This window comes from Podarcis vaucheri (assembly GCF_965113315.1).
Source record: "Podarcis vaucheri genome assembly, chromosome: 2".
NCBI lineage: Eukaryota > Metazoa > Chordata > Lepidosauria > Squamata > Lacertidae > Podarcis > Podarcis vaucheri.
The window spans coordinates 40,233,494-40,261,371 of NC_138760.1; the positions used below are offsets into that span (position 1 = coordinate 40,233,494).

Here is a 27,878-nt window from a genome sequence, read left to right on the forward strand (position 1 = left end):
TCAGTGTGCTATACCTACTGCGTCCAAAACCCTGAACCCTTAAGTAACCTTGTAATAATCTCAAATAATTTACTAGCAAGAACTTTCTGTTATTATTAGCTGCTTTGTTTCATTACTCAGGACATCATGACTTGGGAGCATTTAATCATAGCAAAAATAGCCAAACTGAAGAAAGTGCAAAAGCTGTTCCTCAACCGTAGTAGTATTTGATAGAATTTAAAATGTTTAAACCCCCACCGTTACACTTTACATACAGCTCTGACCACAAAGTTTTCTGTACCACACTTTAAAATTGGTGAAGACATAAATGTGTGTATTCATGGCTGAAACACTTGTATTTCATTAGCAGCACAGTTTGGTCTTGCCAGTGAAGTGAAGACGGCACAAGAAATAAAAATTTTGCAAAACCAAGGCTTTTCATACATTTTGGGTTTGATCTTTTGAATGAACCACTACGGACCACTTGAAAACTGCTGAGGATCTTGGCTTAATTATTTTTTCCTGGCTTTTGCCACTACAGTAATGTGCTGGATGTGACATCTCCCATCTTCAACCACAAACACACAGAGAGGATGTATGTAGTTCACAACTCCCAACTTTGGGAACTGTGCTCCTCCTACTTCTCCTGCCACCATTTCTCAAAATCCTACAGAAAGATTAGTCAGACTAATCTTTCGGAACAACCCGAAGCACATTTCTTCAGAAGTAAGCCCCACGGCGATACAAGTTTAAGGTTTGGACTGAAAATTTCAGTTATCCCTCTGATCGTTCCCCCTTCCCTGATACACTTTGGTTATCATTCTGCTCATTGCCCTACTCTGATATTAAAGCTCATGATTTCAAAATCTATCCAAGTGGTTGTATCTCATTATTCAGCCTCCCTTTTATATCACACCCAGTTGTGAGGATGAGATGAGGAAAGAGAAGCATCCTGCCCAGCAGACATTCTTTCAGAATGTTCCAGAAACTCTATGCAAACAGTGCCCAAGTAACCGAGGCTTGGCATCATGTGGCTGCACGGAGCTGCTTCTTCACTAATCGCTGTTACAGGCAGGTAACGCTCTTTATTTATGTTTCTGGTACGTATCACCGCCACACGCGGCCTCTAGGTGGTGCTGACTTGTGGTCCAAGCTGGAAAGAATTAATTCCCAAGAAGCAGCCTAAGTCATAAGGAGAAGGTTCTGCAGGCACCAGCTTTTAACTTGGCAACTTATAGATGATTTGTCCACATAGGGGAAAAGTAGGGTGTCAAATAATTTGTGGCAGGGGTGGGGAACATCCACCCTGAGGGTCTGAGGTAGCCTGCAGGGCCTACACCTCCAGCATGCGGCCTGTTCTCCTCACCTGACCAGCCCACTCCCTACACGGCAGTTAAGTTCAAAACAGCCTTCCATTACGGACCAAGGAAAGTCTGTTTTCAAACCTACTTGCCATATGAGGGGGCACTGGGCTTTTGTTTTGAGGTGGAGGGGGGATCCTAGTGACCATAATATAAGGAGAGGAATCTGAACCGCCTCGTTTTAATTTCTAAATAAAGAATAGGGTGTATTGGTGCCAAATGGTCATTATTATCCAACACAATAGTTTCAGAACGGGCATGGCAAAGAAGGCAACGTTTGTTTCTACAAATCACTTTAGCCTCTTTAGGTACACTTCAGGAATTTTCTTTTGTTGAAAGCATAGTCTTTGCCACTGCCCTCTCAAACATAGATTTTTTTTAAAAACTGAAGTGACAGAAGTCAGTTTTGGACATACAAAACTGACTTCTGTCACTTCAGTTTAAAAAGATGGAACAATCCCCCTTTCCTCTTCCCATGCACTGTCTAGGAATTTTCCTGATACCCCCCAATTTTTTTGGGGGGGGTGTCATGGGGAGGTGAAGGAGGGGGTGATAGCCCTGTATCAGGAGCCAGAGTCAGGGGACGGTCAGCCGTAAAGCACCTGGTGTCAGTGAAGTCAACTCTTTATTCAAATAAGCCAAAACAGTGCAGGCCTAGTGGTCACAGCAACCCTTCCCTGTAGATCTTGCCCCTCTGAGGCAGTTGCAAGGACTGAAGGTTCCCACCTTCCCACTTCTATCTAAGGCTCTTCCCCCAGTTCCTTCCTTGTCTTTTCTCTTTGCTCTGAACTCTTCATTTATCTTGGTGTTCTGGGAGACCAGCTGGGAGGGGATCTGGTTACATCAGGAGGGGGAGATTCCCTGGCTTCTTCTGCAGCCTGCCTCCACTCTTCCTCTTGACCGCCTCTGCTGCTGCCTCTGAGCCTAGACTGCTCTCTGCCACAGTCTCTTCCTGCTCACTAAACCCTGTGGCCTCTTCAGCTTCCAACACTTCCTCCTTCCAGTCTGCTCCCTCTTCTCCCTCTGACCATACGTTGTTGTCCCACCACCAGTCTCCTGGCTCTGAGCCTTCACCGGGGATTCATTTGGGGGTTCCCCATCTGGTGCCTCCCACCACTTCTCAGCATCCCGCCAGTCCAGGACACTCTGTTGCACAAGTGGAAGTCCTTGCTTGGGGCTTCCGCTGACAGAACTCATTAGGTGAATCCCATCCAAAGTTTTTTAACTTATGGAGGCAGGTTCCAAAATATTAGATAAGACATACCGGTTATGAAAAGGCAGCCCCTGCAAAAGGTCAACAAACCTTTTCTGCAGAAATTTGGCTGGTCTGCATGTGCAGCAATGAGAAAAGCTGAACTGCTGCCAATTATGCATCTATTGATCAGTACAAGAGAGCTATGGGGGAATTAAGGCCAAAATTATCAGAACGAAAAAGGTCAAAGGTCAGAGACCTTTTATGTTCAATATCCAACAAGGTATAATAAATGACTTTGCACAGATTTCTCCCCCTGAATGTATAAGTTCTTCCATTTCTGTTGCTTCCCTAAGTATACTGCTTTTCCTCCTCACATAGCATAGAAAATGTCAGATTCAAAAATATTGATATTTTCTTCACATTTTAGTAATAGCCTCTGCATAGAAGATGACATCATTTTAGGAACAAGATCTTTATAGCGATAGATAGCAAACTAAACGCTGTTCTCAGCTGAAATCTGTATCTCTTACTAGAGTGCCTTCATGTTTACACTAAATGGGGAATATTTTGTCTTCATCTGTTTGCCACTAGAAGCTGAATTAAAGATTAACAAATGCTATTTCTGATGAGGCCTGGGAGACTTCATAGCTAGCAACAACCTTCCCCAGCTTGGCCACACCTCTGGGTCAGCTCTCCAGGAGCTGGCTTCCTGGGTCATATTACAATGAAATCATATTACAATTTCCTTTGTCTTGCTTATAATGTAACTCAAGTTCCAATTACCGTGCTTTTCCGTGTATAAGACTAGGGTTTTTTTTTACTGAAAAATTATGTTTGAAATAGACGATTGTCTTATACATGGGTAGTGCCTAGCAGGGATGTGGGATTGGTTGATGCCGCAAGCCAGAGATGGTCTGCAGCGTGTTATTGGTGTCTGCGGCAAGGCGTGGTGTTGATTGGGTGTTGTTGTGGCAATTGGGCGGGCAATAGGCTGCTTCTGTCGGCAATGGGACAGACGTTAGGAGGTTGTTGCGACGTGTGTGTGTGTGTGTTAGCATCAGCCAGGTGGGTGAGTCATTTTCGGCAACCCCCCTCTAAAAAAACCTCAACAACTCCGGGCATTCCCCCCCATTTTCTTAATTTATAGCTCCCCAAATAGTGGGCATTTTATGCACGAGGGCATGTTATACACAGAAAAGTATGGTAATTATCCTGCCTCTCACCTGTTTCCACATCAGACCTCAAAAGGGCTGACTCTACCATTAGGCAGAATGAGGCAATGGACTCAGGAAGCAGATGCTGGGAATAGCAGTGAAAGACCTGCCCATCCGCCTGCTGGCAGCCATTCCCCTCAGAGTCTCTTTGGCATATCCATCTGGAGGAGGGCAGAGCAGTGTGTGACCTCCACACATCATGCATCCTCTAAACTAGCCCTGCTGCCCTCAGGTAAAGTGGATGATGGTATCCCATTGCGATAAGCGATCAATAGGTACTAGCCATGATGACTACATTCTACTTCCAATGTTGGGGGAATCAGAAGTGCTGTTGAATTCTGGTCCAGTTTGTGGGCTTCTTCCCACAGCCCTTGTCCCCAAAATTATACTTTAAAAAGAAGGAAAGAAAGAAAGGCAACCAAATTGTAAAATGCTCAGTGCATTTCCTAGTAAGGCAATATCGTAGTAAGGCAATTTCCTAGTAAGGCAATATCAAGAGAGACCTTACAGAGCAGGATGCATTCCATTCATCTGAACAGAAGAACTACCCACTAACACAGTGTTTCCCAACCTTTTTTGGGCAAAGGCACACTTGTTTGATGAAAAAAATCTCGAGGCACACCACCATTACAGCCCCATGACGTCAGCGCGCAGCGTCACGCCGGGAGGGACGCACGAAAGTGCAAGTTTCAATTTTTTCCCCTCCCCCTTGCCGGGGAACCTCTAAGCTTTGGGGGTGGGGGGGGGAGGAGGCAGCAAAGCGAGGGACTGAGGGACTCCTCCAAAGACAAGGGTTGGGAAAGAAGAGAAAGGGCTATTCCGCTCCAGTCACAGGAGGGGAATATGTACTGGCCCAACTGGTGTGCGGTCTTCGGAAAGCGGGGTGCGGGAAGGAAGCCTAGGCTTGGGGTCCACCGACCTCGGCGGAGAAAGGCAACAACCGGAGCCGATGACGAGCCGGCGCGTGCGTGCAGCGGCTGGCCTCGAGCTTGGGAAGCTGCGCGCGGCGATGTTGACGCGGGGCGCGCGAGAATTTGGGGCGGGGGGGGGCGGGAGAGAGAGAGAAAGAGTTGGCAGCACCAGGCGCTGTTACTTATTGCGCTGCGGACGCTGCCAGCAACTGCGGTGGTTGTGTGGTTGTGCGGCGGCCGCCGCCGCAGAACGTCCTCGTCAGTCAGCTGAGCTGCCTGGCGGCGTAGGGAGCCAAGGCTTCCTTTCTGAAGGAGCTGAGGGTGGGGGTCCTCCGGCGCCTTCGGCGAAACAGCGCCGGCCCAGAGCGCTTCTAGGAGGCTGCCTTTGTGCGCGACGTAAAGCCCTCTTTCCCTCCCTCCAGCCCCGTGTCACCTGTGGAAAAGGGGGCTGGATCCAGTGACGCAACTCGGAAAACTGTTAGGGAAGCCAGAGCAGGAAAGTGAGTGGGAGGCGGCGTCACCGCTTTAACCCACGTTTCCTTTTTGAAAGAGAAACTTGTTTCCCAACCTTTTTTGGACTCGCCCGCCTCCCTCCAGGCAACATCTCGCGGCACACCAGGCAACATCTCGCGGCACACTAGTGTGCCGCGGAACACCGGTTGGGAAACACTGCACTAACATCCTGGATTGAGCTCCAGTCTGTTGGCTCTTATTCATCCATTGCTTAGGCCAGGTACAATTGCAACAGATTCACTGCTACTCCTGCAGTGGGGAACCCTGGGGTCTCAAATTTCAGTGCTCTGTGCAATGCCAAAATTTGTTGCCCCCTGCTTCTTGTGCTCCATTGTAAATCTGAGTTGTGGCACCCCCAAGACTCCATGCCCAGTGCAATTCCAAGCCGGTTGTGCTCCCCTGAATCCACCTCTGTACTCCTGCTTGATCTGTAGAAAAGTAGAGTTTTGTGTCATCAGTAGCCTGATAGCAACACAAGTTGAATAAACTCCCTCATGTGGTGATTCGGGTTGTGTGTTCAATTGGCCTTGCCTTATTCCAACTGAAGGATGAATCAAATTCCTTTGTCTTCAAGGACAAAAGAACATTCCTATTTGACAATCACATTCCCTTAAGACATATGATAATAATACACATTTGTCAAAAGGATGATGGGAGAGCAAGCATCTCTATGTTTACAGAGAAATTGGACTACCTGGGAAGAGATTAGTTTACCTGGAGATTCTTCTTCTTCTTCTTCTTCTTCTTCTTCTTCTTCTTCTTCTTCTTCTTCTTCTTCTTCTTCTTCTTCTTCTTCTTCCTTCAGCACTGTTATTTTTCTAGGAGAAGAGGTGCCAGAACTCACCACGAATGCCTCCCTTGTTCTCTTAGAATGGCACTGGTGCCCACCTGAGAGGTGCCGGAACTAAGTTCCAGTGGGACCAGTCACATGGTCCTGCAATTATCTCTCAACTATCAGTTCATCATGCTAGGCTTGCTCCTTGGTTCAAGAGATATAGCAATCCAGAACCTCTTATAGACTGTGCCATGCAGTTGTCATTCACTTTCCTTAGACTCTAAAGTAACTGATACCTTTAACCTAGGCCACTTACACTGCGGGTGCTGCTAAGAAATTGTTTTACAGTGGTACCTCGGGTTAAGTACTTAATTCGTTCCAGAGGTCTGTTCTTAACCTGAAACTGTTCTTAACCTGAAGCACCACTTTAGCTAATGGGGCCTCCCACTGCCGCCATGCTGCTGGAGCACGATTTCTGTTCTTATCCTGAAGCAAAGTTCTTAACCCAAGGTAATATTTCTGGGTTAGCGGCGTCTGTTACCTGAAGCGTATGTAACCTGAAGCGTATGTAACCTGAGGTACCACTGTAATGTAAATAATGTAAATGCATTTTTGTGAGAGTATTTAACATGGGGTAGGAAGCAAGACAGAGAAGTTTTAAACCAAATGCACATTTGAGCCAACAAAGGTTTTGCATTTGAACTGGAGATGTGGAAAAGCAAAAAACAAATTTCAGCCTCTTTTGTGAAAACAACCGCAATCTTCAGCTGAAGAATGGCATGTCCTGGCCTTGTTCTTCTAGTGTGTCACAGCTCTGCCCAGCCGGCTCACTTAATATGATTGCATAATCTGCTGTCCCTGAGAATCTTGCCTCTGGCTGGACAATAACAAACATGAGTCATAAACATGAACCAAGATTTGTCACCAGGGGCAGGAGGGGATAAGGGAAGGAGAAGGAGGAGAGGAGAAGGAGTTGTGCAGAATTGCTGGGCCATGTGAGAGATTAAGCAGCCTCCTCTGAGGCAGAAAGAGGGGAGAGGGAAAAGAAAACTATGAATGGCACATATCTCAGGATCTGAGTTAGACCTTGTAGCCTTTTCATTCAGCGGAACCAGTATTGCTTCAGAAACAGGGCCCTTGGAGAAGAACTTGAGATTCTTTTTTTAATAAATAAAAAGAAAACATGATGGGGGAACAAATGAGCAGTAATGCACTCTGAACCATCATTGGTATGAACTTTGGTAATATGAATCTCCTAATAACAGATACAGTATTGGTTGAATGGCTTACTTGAGTTTAAAAAGAAAGCCTGGTGTGCCCCCCCCTGCCCAAGTCTCATGTCTTAAGCAAAATGCACCAATTCCTTGCTTAGGCAGAAAGCAACGTTGTTTATGGGCAGAATTTGTTCAGCAGGGAAGGGGTTTAAGGGTAGATTTGTGTGCCTGAACTCATTCCAATCAGTCCTATCTTCAGTTTCATAAAAAACCCCAAAACAACTGGGAATGGTGGTGGCAAGAGAATAGAAGGTTTCTGGAGGCAGCAAATATGCTTTGAGAACAAATGAGTAATTTATAATGGTTAATGCATATTGTTGCTTAACTCACTGTTGTGTAGGATAATGATGAGCTGTTGCAAGTTATACCTAATGAGATGATTTCCAAATCCATATTTAATAAATGAAATGGTGTAGCCAGGATTGTATCATGCCCACTGCATGACCCACATCCCTAGCATGCTGTGAGAGCGTTGTGTACTGAAGTGCACTAATTACTTAGTGAAAGCTCCTTGCACCACAGTAATTGAGAGTATTACATGATTTACAGCTATTCCCCAGTACACTCACATACCTACAGTCCTGTTTAGGATTGTGGAGTGCTCCGTGTGTAACGTTGGGGTTGCTTGTGGACACAAAATTCTCCCCAGGACTCTCTTTTTAGGTCATAAAACACTGAAAATCACCACCACCACTTGTTACAGGGTTACTTCTTTTTTAACAGAAGAAACTCTTCCATGGGACCTCTAAATACTTGTTGGGACGTGGGTGGACTTGCCGATCAGAAGGTCAGCGGTTCGAATCCCCGTGATGGGGTGAGCTCCCGTTGCTCGGTCCCTGCTCCTGCCAACCTAGCAGTTTGAAAGCACGTCAAAGTGCAAGTAGATAAATAGGTACCGCTCCAGCGGGAAGGTAAACGGCGTTTCCGTGCACTGCTCTGGTTAACCAGAAGCGACTTAGTCATGCTGGCCACATGACCCGGAAGCTGTACGCCGGCTCCCTTGCAACCCCAGAGTCGGTCACGACTGGACCTAATGGTCAGGGGTCCCTTTACCTTTACCTTTATCCCCACACACAACAGGGAACCCTTTGTTAACTAAGGAGGATTCAAAAATGCTGAGTAGGGGCCAAGTGGCAGAGTGAGTGGTTAGAACTTGAGTGTAAAATTAACCCCAAAGGTCAGGGAACCCCAACTTTTTTGGGCCCAGGAGCACGTTTGGAAACCTAGGGGGACTGTCACTGATGCCACAAAATACCAATTTCACAGAAGAAAAGCTGACAATGCTCAGAACCTCTCTCCAAAACACTCTTCCCAAACAGCCAAACAACAAACTCAGGAAAATGCCCCAATCTGAGCAAAAGAAAAAGCAGGCAAAACTTATGGGCATTGTAGTGCAGCAAGACCTGGTCTGCAACATAAAAATATAAGTAGGTTTGTCAGGGAAGGCAAGAGTTTGCACACTTTCAAAGATAGGGAAAGAACAATAAAACAGAAAGGTTCAAAAAGCCACAGCCAACTTCACACACACACTTAGCTTGATGATCTAGCTGTCAAGTATGGAGTCTGATTTCAGATTATATGACTTCAATCCTAGGCCATCTTTAGAAGAAAAACTGCTGCTGGCACAATGGTCTCTGGCCCTGGTAACTTCAGCAAACAAAGGAGAAATCAGGGTGAGGAGGGAGGGGTTTCTCTCCTTCCCATAAGCATATTTAAGTACTCCTCCCAGAGGCAATGTTCTGAGCTTTCTCCTCTCCAGGGAAGGAACTCACTGGGCAATTTCACCCCAATTATAGTGAAACCAGAACCGGAGAAGGAAAGAAAATATGATTATTTTGGAGCAAAATGTTTCAGGCTATCACTTCTTGTGGTTACAGGGTGACACATTAGCTGGGCAATCAAGGGGAAGGATAAAACTATCTTACCGTACTTAACTCAGGGGAGATTTGGAAAGGTGTCAGCTAAGTGGCAGACAGCTAATTTATGTGACAGAGAAACATGAGTAAGTGAGGTGTCAGGCTTCAAACAGCAATAAGGAAGAAAGGGCCGTCATAAGTCATGGCCAAAGTTTGGTTCTTCTAGCTAACCTCTCACCCCCTGTAATGCTGTCCACAAAATTCAATTTGTGAAATGTTCCTCAGTGAATTGGTGTGTGGCATTATATGCCGTGCCATGAGGCCAGTCATAGAATAAAGTTTTGCCACAGTATATTATTTTTAAACAGGGATGCATGCAATCCTTCCTGGGCAATGTTTGCCAATGCTGTGTGTATAAAGGGAAGCCAAGCTTATGTCATTGCTATGTGGGATGGAAAACATCCACAAATAGCAACAATTGACCCAAAGCTTTACCTGACAATTAGTGGCTTCGGAAGAGCAAAAATAGGCTCTGAAATGTCATGCCACCTAGTTGAAATGTATTCAAGTTTTTTTCAAAAGCTACTCTCCCACAGATCATAGCAGTGGCACCGATATGTGGATATTTTCTCGCTGGACACAGTAGGCCAGATATCATTTAAGTAAAAACACGGTTTCACAGCCTAAAAATCAGGGATAGACAAAATGGCTCCCTCCAGATGTTTTGGATTACAACTCTTCTTATCATCCTTGGCCATTGGCCATGCTGCTTGAAGCTGATGGGAGTTGGTGTTCAACAACATTAAGAAGGCCATGGGTTTCCCCCATCCCTGGAATGCAGGACTGAAACCTAAGCTGGTTTCAAACTGTTTCTGGCATATAGGACAGAAAAGAGGTAATTTCCTTAGCTGCAATAACCATCACCATACTATCAACAACAATAATAGCCATCTAACATATTAGTATGAAGTAAGACTAGACAGGGCAGACTGGAAAATATATATAAAATGAGCAGAGTTTCCCTTCTTGCCCCCGTCCCTGTCCCCGCCAAACAAATAGCTACAATCTCTTTAGAACCGGAGAGAAATCTGATACAAGATCCAATTTCAAGATGTAAAGTAAATCCTTTGAGTAAGAAAACACGTGCATTCAAGGGGTTTTATGAGAGTTTATAAATCCTGGTTTAAGACTCCTTAGAGATCAGCCTTATCCCTTATTCAAAAAGCCAACATGCTGCACAATCTGTTCCAAGTGGCACATCTGATCAGATAGAGGAGCAGAAATTATGCATTGCTCATTCCTCCCTTCCACTGTTTTATTAAAACCCAACCAATGGTAGAACTATTCCCATTGATTTTCTTCTTACTGTTCCTATAATCTTCTCTAAACTGCTTGTCTTTATTACATTCATTGAGTTCATGTAGTGCTGGATTAGCTATCATGCAAATATATAATGTCAATATCATACTGTATAGCTATTGGGAAAGCAAGCACAAGCACACCCAGTAAAAGGACCTATTAAGATTCTTCGCTGCTTAGTACAAGGAGTGTGGTCACCATGTTCTCAGTGTGTGGGTGCAGGAAATTTAAAGTACTGGTAGCTTGCCTAACAGAAGAAGCAGATGGACCATGTTATTTATAATGTGGCAGATTTCACGTGCAAGATCAGTAGCACATTCACCCTCAGTGAACCCTCCTTAATATGCGAACTGAGATATTTCAGAGGCTCCATAGAATCTTCATATACTGTGCAAGGTGAAAAGGATAGCCCTGTATGGACAATGTGCCCCTTATGGATCTTGCTACCTCTAGCACCTGCCCTGCTGTTGGGTCTGCCTCTGTGAACGGTTGTATAGCAAAAGCAGAGTAGAGTACTGCTTGAATGTTTCACAATTTATGATCTCATGGCCAGTGACAATGAAAAGGCCTCTTACTAATCTACCATGGATTTTAATAACCAATCAAAGAAACACAACCAAGTAAGTGCAGGTGAAGGGGAGCAGATAGCTAAAATACAGGCAACTCAGTTGGCATTTGAAAAGTTCAGTCATCTTTCCAGAGCTAAGAGATGCAAACAACATGTTTACAGTTTCATTTGGTGGGTGTGGTCTAGGGGGTGATCCTGCTCTTCCGCTTCTAACAGCAGCCTCGTATGCAGAAATTCAACAGGTAAAGCTTTTCTTAAAGGTAAAGGTACCCCTGCCCGAACGGGCCAGTCTTGACAGACTCTGGGGTTTGTGCGCCCATCTCACATCTATTGGCCAGGGGCCAGCGCTGTCCGGAGACACTTCCGGGTCACGTGGCCAGCGTGACAACGCTGCTCTGGCGAGCCAGAGCCGCACACGGAACGCCGTTTACCTTCCCGCTGGTAAGCGGTACCTATTTATCTACTTGCCCCCGGGGGTGCTTTCGAACTGCTAGGTTGGCAGGCGCTGGGACCGAGCAGCGGGAGCGCACCCCGCCGCGGGGATTCGAACCGCCGACCTTACGATCGGCAAGCCCTAGGCGCTGAGGCTTTAGCCCACAGCGCCACCCGCGTCCCTAAAGCTTTTCTTAGCATGCAGCTAAATAGTGGGGAAAGTACCTATCTACCATCAAAGAACCCAGTTTTATTGTAGCATACAAACTTTCATGCACTAGAATCCACTTCAGCAACAAAACATTTTGGATGCTCCACAATTATTGGAGTCCCATTTGAGATTTTTTAAAAAAATAAAACCCCAAAAGTTTGTCATTAAAAAATATGTTCATGTTTAAGACTCTTTCTTCTTTTTGCTGCAAAGACTAACATAGCTACCTGGTCAGAGGCCAGACAACTGAAGCCATGGCACAAGGCAGAAAAGGAGAAACCAGGAGGAACAATCGATTGCAGAGCAAGCCAGAACTGGAGAGCAAGTCAGGGCTAGAGGAGAAAGCAAGATGCATAGTCAAATAACAGGTCAGAACCAGAAAACAAAACTGAGAAGCAGGGCAGAACTAGTCAAGACCAGAGAACAAACCAAGTCTAGAGGGGCACACCAATTCTAATGATCACAACACTGGTGTGTAAGCAGTCGTGCAAGCAGGGGAGGGGGAATGCACTGTCAATCCTCCCAGCATGTCATCTTTATTTTTGCTTTCTTAAACCTATGCTCAAAACGTTTTACCAGCTTCGTTTCCCCACCCAAGTGCCTCTTGTTTAGGAAAAAAAATATTTTGGTATGATTTATGCATTTCTAAAAGCTGTAATTGTTGTCATCCCCCACCCAGCCACCCCAAAATTGAATTTACTTAAAAAATTTGATTTGGTTGACTTTTTATCTTTCTTTTCCAAATTAGGCACCATGAGTAGAGGAGACTTCCTGCTGCAAACTGCAGTGTGGTGGTTCACCACACGGGGGAGCTGCATGCATCTCCTGTGGCTCCTGACACTATCCCTCTAGTCTAGTTACTTGCCATAAAATAAAAAATATATATTAGGAGCTGCTTGTCACACTACAAAATTCTAACACAGAAACATATATTATAAGTAGATATTTATAAAATCAGTTCTGCCCAAACTTTTGGCCCTCAAGGGGCTCCCCAAGGCACCTGACAAGATCAGTTTCTGAATAAATGTGGCTAATAAAGCTCCATGGTTGGTTACAACTCTAGGCATGTTTGCTAAGGACTGAGTCCCATTCATCTCAGTGGGTCTAACTTCCTTTTTCTGAGTGTTATCATTGCCTGCCACCTTTTATAAACTGGCCCTATTCTGCAGGGGTGGCTAGGGCAGTGCCACATTGTGCTCCCCTAACAGTGATGTCACTGCTGCTTTCAGGGATGGAGTGGAGCTGCGAGTTCGAATCCTGTTGATCCTCCTGCACAGCCCTGACCTCACTTCCACTCTGCTCCATCCTGTCCCGGTAATTTACAGTAATGTTGCTGTTGGGAGGACTGCTGTCTGGCACTGCCAATCACTGCCTTCACAGGTGTCCTTTGGACACTTAGCTCTCAGCCATACCTGGCCATGCTGCAAGGCCATGCTGCTCTTTCTGTCCCATGGCTGATTCTGTGCAAAGGTTTCACCTCTTCCATGGCCATGCCAACAGAGGCCAGGCCATCAGAGGCACTCAGATGGGTGGGAGATTTTGCAGTTAGTGGGGCCTCTGTGGGAGCCGCCACATTGCTCAAAGGGCCTCAGGGCCATTCAACTCAGTGGGACTTGCCTCCCATTTTAACTGTGCAAGGGATCAAGCAGGGAGAGCCCCCCCTTTTGCCCTTAAACAGCTTCCAGGCAGGCAGAAATCCAGCACTGAAACTTAAGGTCTACAAATAATAACACCCTGAAAGATCCCAGGCCCCGGGGAGATTAGACTGGCCTCGACCAGAGCCAGGGCCTTTTCAGCCCTGGCCCCAGCCTGGTGGAAAGCTCTCTCACAAGAGACCAGGACCCTGCGGGATTTGACATCTTTCTGCAGGGCCTGCAAGACGCAGCTGTACTGCCAGGTCTTTGGTCGGGGTTCAGTCTGATTCTTTTCTTTCTGTATAATAACAAGCATTATAGAAGCATTAAAGAGGTAACAGTTGGCCCTGGAGAATATTAACCACTCTCAGTTTTACTGGTGGACTGCCATCTGTCCAGATTTTAATTTGCTCTGAACTAATTTTAAGATGTATTTTAATTAACTGATTGCCTGTTTTTACGTACTTATGTACTTAGCAGACAGTGTTAGTTTTATGATGTTAGCTGCCCTGAGCCCGGCTCCAGCAGGGGAGGGCGGGGTACAAATTTATTATTATTATTATTTTCTCAACACTGCATCCCCATGCCAGGGAAATACTCCACCTGGAAGTTAAAGACACAACAGCCCATCCCGAAAAAAGGAGACCAGCCCTATTCACCCAAGTGTTTGTAGGACATGAGCACCACCGTTCTCAGGTGGCCGAGTAAGAAACGCTGGCGCTTGTTACCGTGGGCAGAGCTTTCTTATTGGGCAAAGTCGGTGCCTGTCAATGGAGGCAACGCTTAAGAAATGAAAAGCGCAGGTGGAAGCAATCCCCATTGTTTGACCGTGGAGTTTGGCCCTTGGATTCCTGTTCCCGTCAAAAAAATAATAATAATTTTATTTGCTTTGGAGGACCCGCCCCGCGTCCTTACATAGGGCTTGCTGTTGCCTAACCTCTTAACCCGGAGGAGGCGTAGGACGTGGGTGTCCCGGGACAAAAGAGAAGGGGTGGGGCTTGTTACGGATTAATTCCCAAGGGGCTGAGTTTTGAGCAAGCACGTGCTTAGACCGGTTCCTTGAGGTTCCCGAGACGCAGCTCGGAAGGGCAAGTTCTTGGGGGGGGGGTGTCTTTGCTTAGCAACTTTCTTTGATTATTGCGCGTTTGGAGCTTTTATGAATGAACTTGAAGTTGGTGTCGTTCCGCAGAGTCGCCGCCGGGTGGCAGCAGAGAGCAGCGCGCCCGAACGCCCGTGTGGAATTCAGCCCTCCGCCGCTCATTGATAAGCCAGGCAGCGAAAGGTTGCAACGCCCGGGCTCCCGGAGCAGCAGCAGCAGCAGCGCCCTCCGCACGCGCCGGGTCGTCCCCTCTCCATGAGGCTGCGGCGATGGAGCGCGGCTTGTCGGACTCCGGGGAGACCTTGCGCAGCAGCAGCAGCAGCGGGCCTTCCCGCGAAGTTGTGCTCTCGGGGATCTTCTCGCTGGCCCCGGCGGCGGCGCCCAAGTCGAGCTGCGCCCTGAGCCTCACCAGCAGCGCCGAGCTCCTGCTCCGCCGGCTGGACACGTCCGAGCCCAGCGGCTCCATCACGGCGCTCAGCCTCTCGGATTGCATCGGCTGCTACGCTTTCCAGAGGAAAGGCGCTCCAGAGCCGGCGGCCGCCTACTTCACCGTCTTCTGCTACCCCTTCAAGAAGGGCTGGTGGGTGTCCGGGGAGTCCCGCCACAGGGTGGCCAAGACTTTCCGCGTCTTGGAGTCCCAGGAAGCCGAAGAGAACCGAAGCATCGCCGAGACGTGGGCTCGGAAGATCATGGAGCTGTCCACGCCGTCCACCCTCAGCCTACAAGGTGAGCGAGTGCCCCGCCCGGAAAGTAGAGGCGTCTCTAGCGCGGGATGGAGGGAGGGGGGGCCGAGCTGGGAAGCTCGTGCTCCGGTTTCACCTGCGCTCCAGGAGGTGCATGTTTACTCGGAAGAAAGTCCCACCGTGTGTAGGAGTCTATACCTTGGTGGTTCGATCCCAGCCAGGCAAGGCAGTAGGCAGGATTCCTGCATTGTAGGGGGTTGGACTAGATGACCCTTGGGGTCCCTTCCGGCTCTATGACCCCGAGGAGGAACCCCTCCCCCGCCTGGTCCTCAGTTTTCAGGCTGGTGAAATGGGCATAGCAGGGGCTTGCCTTTTCTCTATGTTGTAAATCGCTTTCCAGATTTATCAGTTGACTATAAAATGGTTAAAAATAAAAACCCCAAACTCTCCTTTACCTTTACCATGTGAGCCACAAATGCCTGAAACAGGCGTAGTTCCCCCTGAGAGGGGCATTTCGTTTTTGTGAAGCTCCTACTCAGAAACTAATTAGTTGCGGGAAAGTGTTTCTTTGTAGGAATTAACCAGTGCAGTCGCTATTCCGGTTGTCTTGTGTAACAATCGCTCCAATGTGCATTTAGTGGTGGGTGGGCACACATGCACTTTGGGAAACAGTCGCCAATTTATGCCAGCATATTGTACATGCATCAAAATGAGCACAAGCCTGCAAGTCAGTTTGCGAGAGTAGACTTACACATTGTAGATTCATTCCTGTGCATAACTTAAATGCCTTTCATACAGGAAATTCATAACGTGTGAAGTGTGGGCTGTGTAGCATGGCTTTTTACTTGCTTACTCAGAAGCAAAAAGCTCATGGAATTAAATGGGACTCAAGCTGCAAACCTGAACACAATTACTGGGGAGTAAACCATTGAATTCAGTGGCGCTTATTTCTGTAAACCTGCCTAGGATTGCATGTCTACTCGGGTACATTGCTAGGTGCATGGGTGCCAGCCTATCACTCAAATCTATATTAAGTTTGCATATGTTAATTTATGTGTATAGATGCCTCTGAGACATAATGACAGTAGTGCCTGGCCGGTTCTCACCAGCACTGCACTTCACAGTTGAACTTAGCATAGGGTTACACCAGGGAAGAAGAACCTGTGGTCCTCCTTATGTTGCTGAACTACAACTCCCATCATCCTGACCATGCTGGCTGATGGGGGTTGGAGTCCGGCAGCATCTGGAGGGCAACAGGTTAGCCATTCCTATGTTAGAGTTAGATGGGTTAGAAATAAATGCAAATGAATGTTGGTCTCATTGTAAGACTCTTTAAAATTCTCTTACACACAAATGCTCAGAGGACATACACAGCTTCCTCCTCCAGCTTGTCTGAGCAGATCAGCTGAGGAGGGAGTTATTGTGGCTCCACACTCACTGACTGATCAATCAATCAATCAATCAATCAGATGGGTATGAGAGGGTGATTTGCATCCCCATTAGCAGGTTGAGCTCAGTTGAGCAGAGGGGATTACCTTCCAGGGGTGTGTCTACTAAATAATAATTTCTAAAGTAAAAAAATTGGCTGCCACCACCAAAATTAGTAGGATCTTGTGGGCCAGAAATATTTGCTTGTTGGGTCTGTGTGATCAAACCCCTGAAACTGGGGTTAGTCACCCCTGATTTAGAAGCTTAACTCTCAAACCTGCAAACCACAGAGGCTTTACCTCTGCCATAGTCCTGCTGAACTGACCTGACCTCCAGAGGTAGCACAAAAGGGGTGGGAGTGAGGAGCACTCTCTGACCAGTAGCTTTCCCCCTTCACCATTGGTGGGTCCCTGAGGCTACTTGATTATAATTTAATCATCAACTGCAAATTGAAATAGCACTGATTAAAATTACAATTATCTGAAAGTTCATTTCATTAAAAACAAGTTCAGGTAACTCACAACTTACACCAATTTAACTTGTGCTCATTCAGCTTTATGCACTTGGCAAAAAGTATAAATAAATAAAAGGGGGTGGGTTTTGACTATATGTGATTTTGGCTTTATGCACGATCTGCAGAACGTAACTCCCACATAAATGGAAAGTTGTCTATACACTATTATTGCTCTTTCAGAAAACAAACTTGTGGAGCAAAGCTCAGTTCTTCCAGCCTTCCCCACAAGAGTTTTTCTGATATAGCCACTGTGGAAGTAGTCTAGTATTGCTCTGAAACAAATTGTGTATGGACTGCAGTTGCAGAAGGTGATAACAAAAAGGAAATTTTATTGTGCTTTTTAAAGAACATAAGTGAATTGCTGGATCGGCCTTAAGCCTATCTGTCTGGTCTCTGGTTCCCAAGAGCAGCCAGGTACATTTTTGAAGTTTCAGCATCTTCCATGGCATTTCCTATTTCTTCTTGCCCAATATTTGCACCTGTGTTTCAAATCTAGTTGCACAGATCGTTATGGAAAACCATCTGGTTATGTCACCCTGATATTTTTTTATCAGCAAAGTTGTCACCTCAGCAAAGTTTATCAGCAAAGTTGTCAACTTAAATTCTCCATATAGCAAAAATTGTGATAAAAGATGTTCAGCTTTGTTTCTAGGCCTCATGAGGGAAAGGCAGTTGCATGTAGAACCCAAATTAAAGCCCCGTATTTTAAAAGCAAAGTCACATAGGGATGTTTACCTTCCTGCTAGAAGATACAGAACCTTACAGAAACATGTTGAAAGAGCTGGTGTCAAACACTTCACAGCGTGGGAAAGGAGATGGAAATCTCCTAGCTCATCTTGCTAAATATTTGGTGGAAACCACAAGGCCAAGTGTGCTGCTGAGTCTCTGTGAAAATGAATGAACTGTGGATGAAAGCTGGAGGACTAAGTCTTTATCAGAGAGAGGAAAGGGACATATGTGCTATGCATCTTAGCAGAAGTGTCCCTGGTACCACTGAGCAAATAGCTACATGGTCTACAGCACAGGACTGTGTGCTGCAATCAATGTTTCAGAGAGGCGTGTTTCTCAACAGTCAACACTAAACTCCCAAATCCTCTTAGTTACTGCCTGTGCAATAGGTTGTGCTGACTCCCGGCTGCAAACCAGTTTGACAAGGCAAGCCTGAGTATCCCGTGTGCATGTTAACAAGGTGGTGAGTGCCTCTCCCAAAGTTGTTGTGCCATGCTCTCAAGTGACAGTTCATTTCCACGCACACCCTAAGTGATTATTTTTTAAAATCCACGTGAACACCAAGAGCTGGTTGTGGCTAGATACAGGAATGTTCAGTTGTGTGCAAAACAACTTCATATTGGTTTATTTAAGAGCTTCATACTGGGTCTCTGCAAGGGTCAGAGGTTTTGCAGGTTTTTATATTGTTTTGGAAACCTCCTTGACCAGGGGAAACAGTGGGATAAGACTATGGTGCCCCATGGGAAGCCAGGCTCTCTTGAGAACTATTGTTATCGTTTCATCCCTAGGTTACTCACACTGATTTGCTCTTTACTATTTTTCTGCATCGTTGTCCAGCCTGTTGAATAATAAAAGTGGAACTTGTTTGGTGATCTGAGTCATCTCAGAAGCCAGTTGAAACATACTTTCCCAGAAATCAGTTGAATTTATTTCCCAAGACCATTATTGCTCTTAAGGTTGTAACACTGGCTATTTTTTGTTGTCAGCTGTCTTGGCAAATCCATTTCTTGTAGTATATTCATTACATCTCGCAGTACATTCAGTACAATAAAGGAGCTCGTATTCAGTCTAATGCTAGCTCCTTTATTTCCTCCTTTGAAAACTCTGGCTTAGAAAAACGAACTGGAATGCTACACATCACAGAGTTGGCCAAAGTTAGCCAGGAGGCAGTTAAAAGCACAGAGCTACCCTGGGCTATTTCCCTGACTACAACAACTCCATAAACATGTCATTGCTGCTACTCAGTTACGAGACTATTCCAGGGATTGCCAACTTCTCCACAGCTTGACCAGACCTCACATTGAATGATGGTGTGGGGCAGGAAAGAGAGAAGCATTCTTGGAGAAATCCACAAGACCAGTCCCAGAACCCCTTCCCAGTCATGCCTCCTAGTAGCTGTCTAAAACCAGTATTTTTGGGGTGGAGGGCAGCACAAAAGGTAAATAAATGCCTGTGCCTTCCCTGCCTCTTCCCCCAATAAAGTGAACAGGCTTAGTCAGTTCTGGCAAGGTGTGGGCTAGGCCCATGTAAAACTATGCTCTGATGCCCCCATACAAGCCCCCAACCCCCTGCTCTATCTATAGCCCCCGCCCCATGAGCCAGGCTTGAGACCTGATACCAAACAGGCTTGAGTTTATCTAGCAGGCTGTATACAACACTTGATTGTTTAGGGGCTATGTGTGGCAGCAGTCAGGATGGAAGATGGGTGTATCTCGGAATGCTGGTTCTGTTGGCGTTTCTGACAGTTTCTCAGTGAACTTCCATGCTGAGCGAGGTTTTGAACCAAGGTCTCACCAGTCCTTGTCCAATACCCTAACCACTCTAAGCCACGTTAGTTCTCAAATGATCCCTTCCAGTGTGGTGCCTTCTAAAATCTTTATCTCAGTTAGATTATCTCTGTCTTAGATTTGAGTTGGTTTTCTGTACCTGATGTTGTTTTAAACTGCTTTTAATCTCTCTCTCTCTCTCTCTCTCTCACACACACACAGAGAGAGAGAGAGAGAGAGAGAGAAAGAGAGAGATTTTGTATATGCAGTTCTTTTAACTATTTTAACATGCACCACTATTTTTGTATGTTACATTCTAAGTTGCTTCTGCATATCTCATGGGAAGCAATTCACAAATGAAAATATTAACCTCAAAGAGCCAGTGTGGTGTAGTGGTTAAGAGCAGTGGACTTGTAATCTGGTGAACCGGGTTTGATTCCCCGCTCCTCCACATGCAGCTGCTGGGTGACCTTGGGCCAGTCACACTTCTTTGAAGTCTTTCAGCCCCACTCACCTCAGAGTATTTGTTGTGGGGGAGGAAGGGAAAGGAGAATGTTAGCCACTTTGAGACTCCTTCAGGTAGTGATAAAGCGGGATATCAAATCCAAACTCCTCTTCTTCTTCTTCAATAATAGTAATAATAATGATAATCTCATAGCCAGAACCCACATGATCAGAGGTTGGGTCCAGGCCTATGAGGTTGGGTCGTTTGACCATCTTCCTAGCTGCATGGAATCTGCTCCTGTAAAAAGCAGCTGCCATTTGGCTAGGGTAACATTTAGTAGGCCCCTTGTTGGCTGTTTCAGAAGAATATAAATGACCTCTTTGTCTGGGAGCAGGAGGGTGCTGTGATAAGATAATCATTCTGTGTAATGTGACTCACAAGCAGGAACATATAATCTTCTGATCACCCACCATTCTGAAAAAATTCACGGGATTGTGTGGACCAGCTCAGCCTTTTTTTAGGCATGCACTTGCAAAGGTGGGAAAAGTTACACGGCTTATTTAAGAAAACACCTGTTTCACAATCAGTAAGGGAGCACTACTTTAGTAAATTGAAAGGTTTTAATCCTGATTGACTAACACATTGCAGATCTAGTGGAGACCAGACCCCCGCACTGCAAGCCCAATATACTACCCTGTGTTTATGTGTGCACATAAAGCCATACATACTTTTTTTTAAAGGTCTAATTGTAGGAAATGTTGACTGTCCCCTCTCTTGAAGCCAAATTAATTCAGTGCCTTTTGAATTCTCAGGATCGAGTCTTTCACGCTAGTTAAATCCTGTGGTGAAAATGTTAGTCAGAGATGAATGTTAGCCAGAGCTCCTATTCATCAGCACAGCTAGTCATCCATGGATCTCCCATGTGACATCAGTGCATGCTGCAGAGCTGGGCCGGAGGAATTTGGAAACCACGTGACCGCTTTGAGCAGCACGTCTGGCTGGGTCTTCCGTGTGGTGACTCAGCACCCCCTCCCCACCCCATCATTAGCGCTAAATGCGCAGGAGGTGGGAGCAGCAACACAGTTGGCCTTGGAGAGTGAAAAGGATTCCTCCTATACAATTTCTGTTCTCCCTCTGCGTCCTAGGCAGGAGGGAAAGTAGAGCAATTATACCACACAGCTCCTCTCTCTGTGAGAGATCTCCTGGTGGGGGATGCTAAGAGAGAGTGACACGGGGAGCGATGGCAGCTGACTCTGTGGCCAGAATGTTGCTTTGTAATCCAGTTCGTGAACTGACAGATGAGGAGAAGTGGCGGGGAGAGATAGCCAGAAGACGCTTCTTCTTGGTTTGGTCATTTTGCCTAGAGAGAAATGGAGACTTGGCCTATAAGAAGCTTCCGCCCCAACCCCCTGCTGTTTAGCAGCTTGTCTATCTAAGGCCTCCAGAAACCTTCCTGTCCCAGGCAGATTTAATCTTATCGGTAGGAGCATATGTTTTCCCCTGCCCCACCTGCTCCTCCAAAAGTGATTTGCACTTTCTCCTCTGTCCCAGCTTCTCTGCGTTTTAGTCTGAAATCCTTCTGGGTGCTTCTCAAAAACAGGCGAGTGGCTGTGCCAGAATTAACCAGGCCAACAGTCCCCATAGGTTTGCATTTGTGTAAATGGAATTGGTGTGGAGAGAGTCATCTAGGAGCAGGCAGAGTGTCCCCACTCCCTACTTTAGACATAGCCAGGATTTTTAAAAGACCGATGGACATCCTAGAACTCTCTAGCCCTATGCAGAACAGAATTCCCTTCTTTTGAAGCCTTCCACTCTCTATGAAATCTGTAGGTCAGGCACAAAACATGAAGAGCGTCCCTGTGTTTTGTAATTTGCTACACCATCTCTTGCTCTTGGGATGGGATCACAGAGCGCACTTCAATAAAACAGCCACTGGTACCATTTAGCATGGTGGTCACACCCATGTCAACAAAGGTAATGGCTGAACAAGTGTCTGGTTTTACTTCTCCAACATCCATTGGCATACTTTGCTCTAGGTATTTTACAGAACTCGCAACTGAGGTCAGACATGCCTTTCGCTACTGAACTTTCAGCACCTACTCAAGGCACTTATTTTAATTCCAGCGGCATTTTAATTGATGTTTGCTTTTATTAGTTTCAACTGATTTTGTGTGTGTGTCTTAAACTGCTTAGAGACTATTGCAGGCCAGCGGTATATAATTTTTTTAAAAAAGTAAAACAACGTATTTATTTATTTATCCTACATTTATATCTCAACTTTCCTGTCATAGCACCTAGGGCAAGATGCACATTGTTCCCAGATCTATTAGCCCTCAGGATGGTGGTGGCCTCATGTGCCCTCAGACCAGACCCTGGAACATGTACAAGAAAGTGTGATCAGAGCCGATTCGGTGGCGAATGCAGATGGACTGTGTAAACTTTCTATGCCTGAAAGCTCGTCATTATCTAAATGCACTGACTGTATGTCCTGCTCTGTGGTGTAGCCAAGCAAGGCAAAGTCCAGCTGGGGTAGGCATGGTTTAGGCAGGATACAAGGCAAGGCTCAGGCAGCGCTCTGGGGGACAGAGAGCTCTGATGTTGCTATAAGATGCTGTTTTTATCCAGGTTGCCCTGGGCCTGTTGCAGTGGAGTTCTCTGAGTCAGAGGATGGCAGTGCCACTTCCTTTTTGGGGTGGGGGTTGAGACCAGCCCCGCAGGTTCATCCGATAGCAGGGTGGCCCTGGGTCCCCTTCCTGCTTCCTGGTCAGATTCTTCACTTGCATCATCACCCAACAAAGAGGCATCTGACTCCTGGTCCCTGAGAGTGCCTTACAGAACATAGCTCCTGAAAAGTGCAGACACATTGCATCTTACCTTCTCGCACCCTTCATTATTACTGCATCCACCCCCACCCTTATTGAAAAGCTCTACCAACCTTCTTGTGAAAACTTTGGAACAGAAGTGTTCCATCATGTGTCTTCCTGGCCCTGGGCCCAGCTCTCTAATCTTCCAAGATGTTCTTAAAATTGCTTCGAAGTGAAGAACAAAAGATGAAAGGAAATCAGGCAGTTCTACAGAAGTTGGTATTACTGGCAAGCTGGGCAGTGGCGACAGGGGAAGGCAGGCCACCCTAACCTCAGAGCACAAAGAACAGGTCAACGCATACCGTTTCTGTTCATCGTAGATCAGATGGTGTGAGGTTATTTAGCACGAGAACACAGATTTGGATACTTGTAGATGTGTGGCAGCCATGACAGCCAGCCTATAGTAGCTTGACAGAATGCAGTGCCATCATTCAAAGAAATTTGCATGGGGCCAAAGCCACCGGAACTCTTCATGGTGTCCTCACAGGTCACATCTAGTTTATTCCTAGACCTGGCCAAAGGTAGAATGGGTGACAAACAGGTCATGGTTATTTCCTGCAAGCCTTAAAGTACGTTTGTCTTGGCTTATCGGCTTGGTTTTATGAGTTGCGCCACTTGTAAGCCAACATGATTTTGCCAAATGCATTTTAATTCAAACTGGGTAGCTTGCAAAGGCACATGCTTGTTTACACTTTAATTCTATATTCTCTTCTTTCAGAGCTATATCCAATATGGCTTTGGCTTACTTCGTATATCTTTGAACTGCTAATTTAAGATTCAGTGAGATGTGCCAGTTATTAATTTATGCTTGGTTGCAGTGATTAAAAATAAAATAAAAAGGCTAACATTACTGCCTCTGAAGAGGCACTGTCAGCACCCACTTGGCCTTGTGCTGGGGTATGTGTTGTGTAAAACTGATTCCTGAAGCTAAAAGGCAAGTGTTCACTTCTTTAAAAGCCCTCCTCCCAGTTACAGCCAAATATTGCCACTGGTAAGCATCTCCTTTTACTGAATTTCAAATACCGTATTTTTTGCTCTATAAGACGCACCAGACCATAAGACGCACCTAGTTTTTGGAGGAGGAAAACAAGAAAAAAAATATTCTGAATCTTAGAAGCCAGAACAACAAGAGGGATCGCTGCACAGTGAAAGCAGCAATCCCTCTTGCTGTTCTGGCTTCTGGGATAGCTGCGCAGCCTGCATTCGCTCCATAAGACGCACACACATTTCCCCTTACTTTTTAGGAGGGAAAAAGTGAGTCTTATAGAGGAAAAATACGGTATTTTTCTCTTTGTTGTCTTCCTGATGAACCCCTCCCAATTTATTTAGCAATGTCCCCCAGAACTTGATGCTTTCATTCAAATGTGGACCAGGTTTAGCTGGTCCCTTAGGTTAAAAAACAAACAAAAAACCCCAAGTCACCAGAGGGTGATACCTTAATTAGGACCAACTAAAATGTCACAAAGTAGCGAGCAAGTTTTCCAGTTCTTAAATTTGACTGTATGTTAACCAGCACAGCATCTAGCAGCTGTAAAAGAGTACTGTAGGTATTATGCCAGCTTGATTATTATTATTTATTAAATTTTTATGTCATCCTTCTTCCGAGGAACACAGGGTGGTTCACAATATGAAAACACAAAAATGCATAACATAGAAAAACAAACAAAAACAATACTCCCCCAACAGTTTAAAAGGCCATAGATTGTTTAATTAGCCAAAGGCCTGGGAGATTAAGTACAGTTTTGCCTGGCAAAACAGACATGAGGAACAGTTGAAGGAGTTGGGAGACTGAGAGGGGATATAATAGCCACCTTCAAATATCTAAAGGGTTGCCACATGAAGGATGGAGCAAGTTTGTTTTCTCCTTCTCTGGAGGTTAGGATCTGAACCAATGGATTCAAATTACAAGAAAGGAGATTTCGACTAATCATTGGGAAGAACTTTCTGACAGTAACATCTGTTTGACAGTAGAGCAGATTCCCATGAGAGGTGGTGGACTCTCTCCTTCCTTGAAGGTTTTTTTAGCAGAGGTTGAATGGCCATCTGTCATGGATGATCTAGTTGAGATTCCTGCATTGCAAGGGGTTGGACTGTATGGCCCCTGGGGTCTCTTCCAACTCTACGATTCTATGATCTGGTCTACAACCACCCGTTAAAGAACCTTGCCCAAGAAGGGCAGCTGGCCAGTAATTAGATTTTCTGAATCCAGGACGTGCTTCTAAAAGAGTAGTCATATCACTCCCTCCTTCAAGCAGGCAGGGACCACCCCTTCTCGTAAAGAGGCATCAGTCACCTCCCTAGCCTAGCCAGCCATCTCTTCCTTTATAGTTTTTATCAGCCAAGAGGGGCAAGGGTCCAGAACACAAGCGGACATTAGACTTTTCCTCTGTGATCATCAGGCAAACTACAGTGTAGAAACTGGTTGGATAGGAGTACTTTGGTTGAAGTCCAATGTCATGTCCGTTGGACTATGTCCAAAAAATCCTGTTTCACTGATTAGGGCATTAGGCCTTTCATCAACTGCAACAGCCCCAATAAGCTGTAAAACTAGAATTTGGGACCCAAATATTATCTGCTTGTAAGGCATGTGGGGAACTGCTTTGCAGTTTGGGTATTGTGGTGCACAACAGTGCTTGCATTTCTACTAAGCTACATGTGCTGGCTCACATGAGCTAAAGGGGAAGCTGTGCATGTGTGCTTATTGCACTCCAGGTATTTTGAGCTGGAAATGGTCTCTAGAAAACTAGGAAGTTAATGCCACTCTGCACATTAGTGCATAGCCAGTGGTGAGTTGGAAGATGGCACTGCCCTTCCCACCGTGTCATTGCTGCCGCTTACCTGGGTGGGCTGGGCAGGGCAGCATTGCGGTGAGGCTAGGGCTGTGCAGGTGCGCCAGGGGGAAGAAGGCATGTTGACTCATCTTATGATTCCCAGTACCTTTCACACTGATAGGCAGAAGATCAGTAAGATGTGCAGTAAACAGAGTTTACTCAAGATCCATGCCAAAGCACTTTGTGAATGATCAAAGTCCTTCACTTCCAGTGTGGGATTTTTTTTTAGCACCTGTCAGGGGTTCAGGAGCAGAGACGCAGAGAAGGAAGGAAACAGAGAGCGAGGGGGAGGAATCCGAAGGGAGAATGAGTGATGATGACGACCCGAGATCTCCAAGCCTAAGCAGTGAGTCAGAGGACTCCCAAAAGGGAGCCCCAGTGAGCAGAGCAAGGGGGGGATCCGGGGGGACACCCCAGGAGGAAGGGAACAGAGGAGATTCAGAGAGCAGCAGCTGGAAGTCGGGACCCACGCTCATAACTGAGAGCGGCAGCAGCTGGAAGTCGGGACCCACGCTCAAGACTGAGAGCAGCAGGGAGGAAGGTAGCCAGGCATCGGGTTCCGGAGGCTGTCAGCAGGAGGGAGGGCACGAGTCAGGGATGGTCACGCCCTCCTCAGAGAGCGAGGCAACGGTTAAGAGGAAGGCAGGGAGTTGGGCGCGCGCGCCAAGTTCAAATGCAGAGGAAGCTGGCGCAGCAAGCAGCCCGGAGAGGGAGCCGGGTCCCAAAGCCCGCCGAAAGGAGGAGGAAGGAAGTGGGGGGTCTTCAGCGTCGGAGGAGTCTAGGAGGGAGGAGACTAGGAGGAGCAGTGGGACCCAGAGACGCAGGGAGAGGCGTAGGAGGTGGAGCAAGGCTAGGGTATTAAGCTGGTGCGCAGGGGGCGGAGAGTCAGACGAGACTTCGTCGACCTAGAATGGAAGGTGTAGAGCTGCACGCTGCAGTTCGGACATGAAACTTGTAACTCAATAAAGACTCTTATAAAGTGAACGTTGGCTAGCGTGGTCCTGTGTGAGCTGGGACCTGGTGGCAGCTCTGACAGTAAGTCTCGTCTCCTCCTCCAAAGAAGTTCCAGGCGCCTGAAACACCGCAGAGGGAGAAGGCGCAGCGAGGGGTGAAGAGGGGTGCCTGGACTCAAGCTCACAAAATCGGCAGGCATGACGGCTGAACAGCGAATCGCAAATCTGCAAGAGGCAGTGACACAATTAAACACAGAGATATTAGCATCCCGAAAGAGGGAGGAGGAAGCAGCGCTCGCCTACAGAGATCTCCAAGCCAGGTTTGAAGCGTTTGCCAAGCAGGAACTCAAACAGTTCATTGATCATAATCTGGAGCGTGGCTTCATCAGAGAGTCCAAGGCAGTGGGGGGCAGTCCCGTTTTCTTCGTGAAAAAGAAAGACACGCCCCAAAAAAGACTCGTTGTGGACTACCGCCTCTTGAACCAGATGACCAAGCCGTCTGATTACCCCATGCCCAGGATTGACGACCTCCTCGCGACGGTGCGCAAGGGACGCGTGTTCACCAAGTTGGACCTACGAGGGGCGTACAATCTCATCCGCATACGGGAGGGCGATGAGTGGAAAACGGCCATGTTCACGCCCCTGGGCACCTACGAGTACAGAGTTATGCCCTTTGGATTACAAAATGGCTCTCACTGTTTTCAAGCTTTCATGCATCACGTATTGGCGGGGCTCCTCTACAAGAAGTGCGTCTGCTTCCTGGATGACATCCTGATATTCTCTGAATCGCAGCAAGCTCACGACCAAGACGTGAGGGAGGTGCTGAGGAGGTTGCAACAACATAGACTGTACGCCAAGCTAGAGAAGTGCCAGTTCGACACGACGGAGGTGGATTTCCTGGGATACAAGTTGTCGGACAAGGGACTAGCCATGGACAGCACCAAGGTTCGCGCGGTGTTGGATTGGAAGAGCCCGCGAAACCGGAAGGAGGTACAGCGGTTTGTCGGCTTTGCCAACTTCTATCGCAAATTTATCAAGGGGTTCGCGATGCAGACGGCGGCCATTACGGACACGCTCAGCTCCAAGAAAAAGAAATTCATCTGGACGGAGCAGGCGGAGCAGTCCTTTCAAGCGCTCAAGCGTCTCTTCGCGTCGGAAAAGCAACTGCTGCATATCGACCCCAGTAAACCGTTGAGGGTAGAGACAGATGCGTCAGACAGAGCCGTGGGAGCCGTCCTGCTGCAGCGAGACCCGCAGGGGGTCTGGAGGCCGGGAGCGTTCTAC

At 46.7% G+C, this 27,878-nt stretch overlaps 1 protein-coding gene across 2 annotated transcripts in view; it reads left to right on the forward strand.

The window, feature by feature from the left end:
* Window positions 1–943: 943 nt before the first annotated feature.
* SPHK1 (sphingosine kinase 1) overlaps window positions 944–27,878 on the forward strand; it is a 56,568-nt gene continuing 29,633 nt past the window's right edge. Inside the window, exons 1-3 of one of the 2 annotated variants that reach the window (XM_082203922.1) lie at window positions 944–1,054; window positions 11,862–12,016; window positions 14,472–15,107. In XM_082203922.1, the coding sequence (XP_082060048.1) occupies window positions 11,998–12,016; window positions 14,472–15,107 (655 nt within the window). In that variant the 5' untranslated portion in view covers window positions 944–1,054; window positions 11,862–11,997. The remainder of the gene's footprint in view (window positions 1,055–11,861; window positions 12,017–14,471; window positions 15,108–27,878) is intronic. The other variant, XM_082203923.1, reaches the window with a different exon arrangement.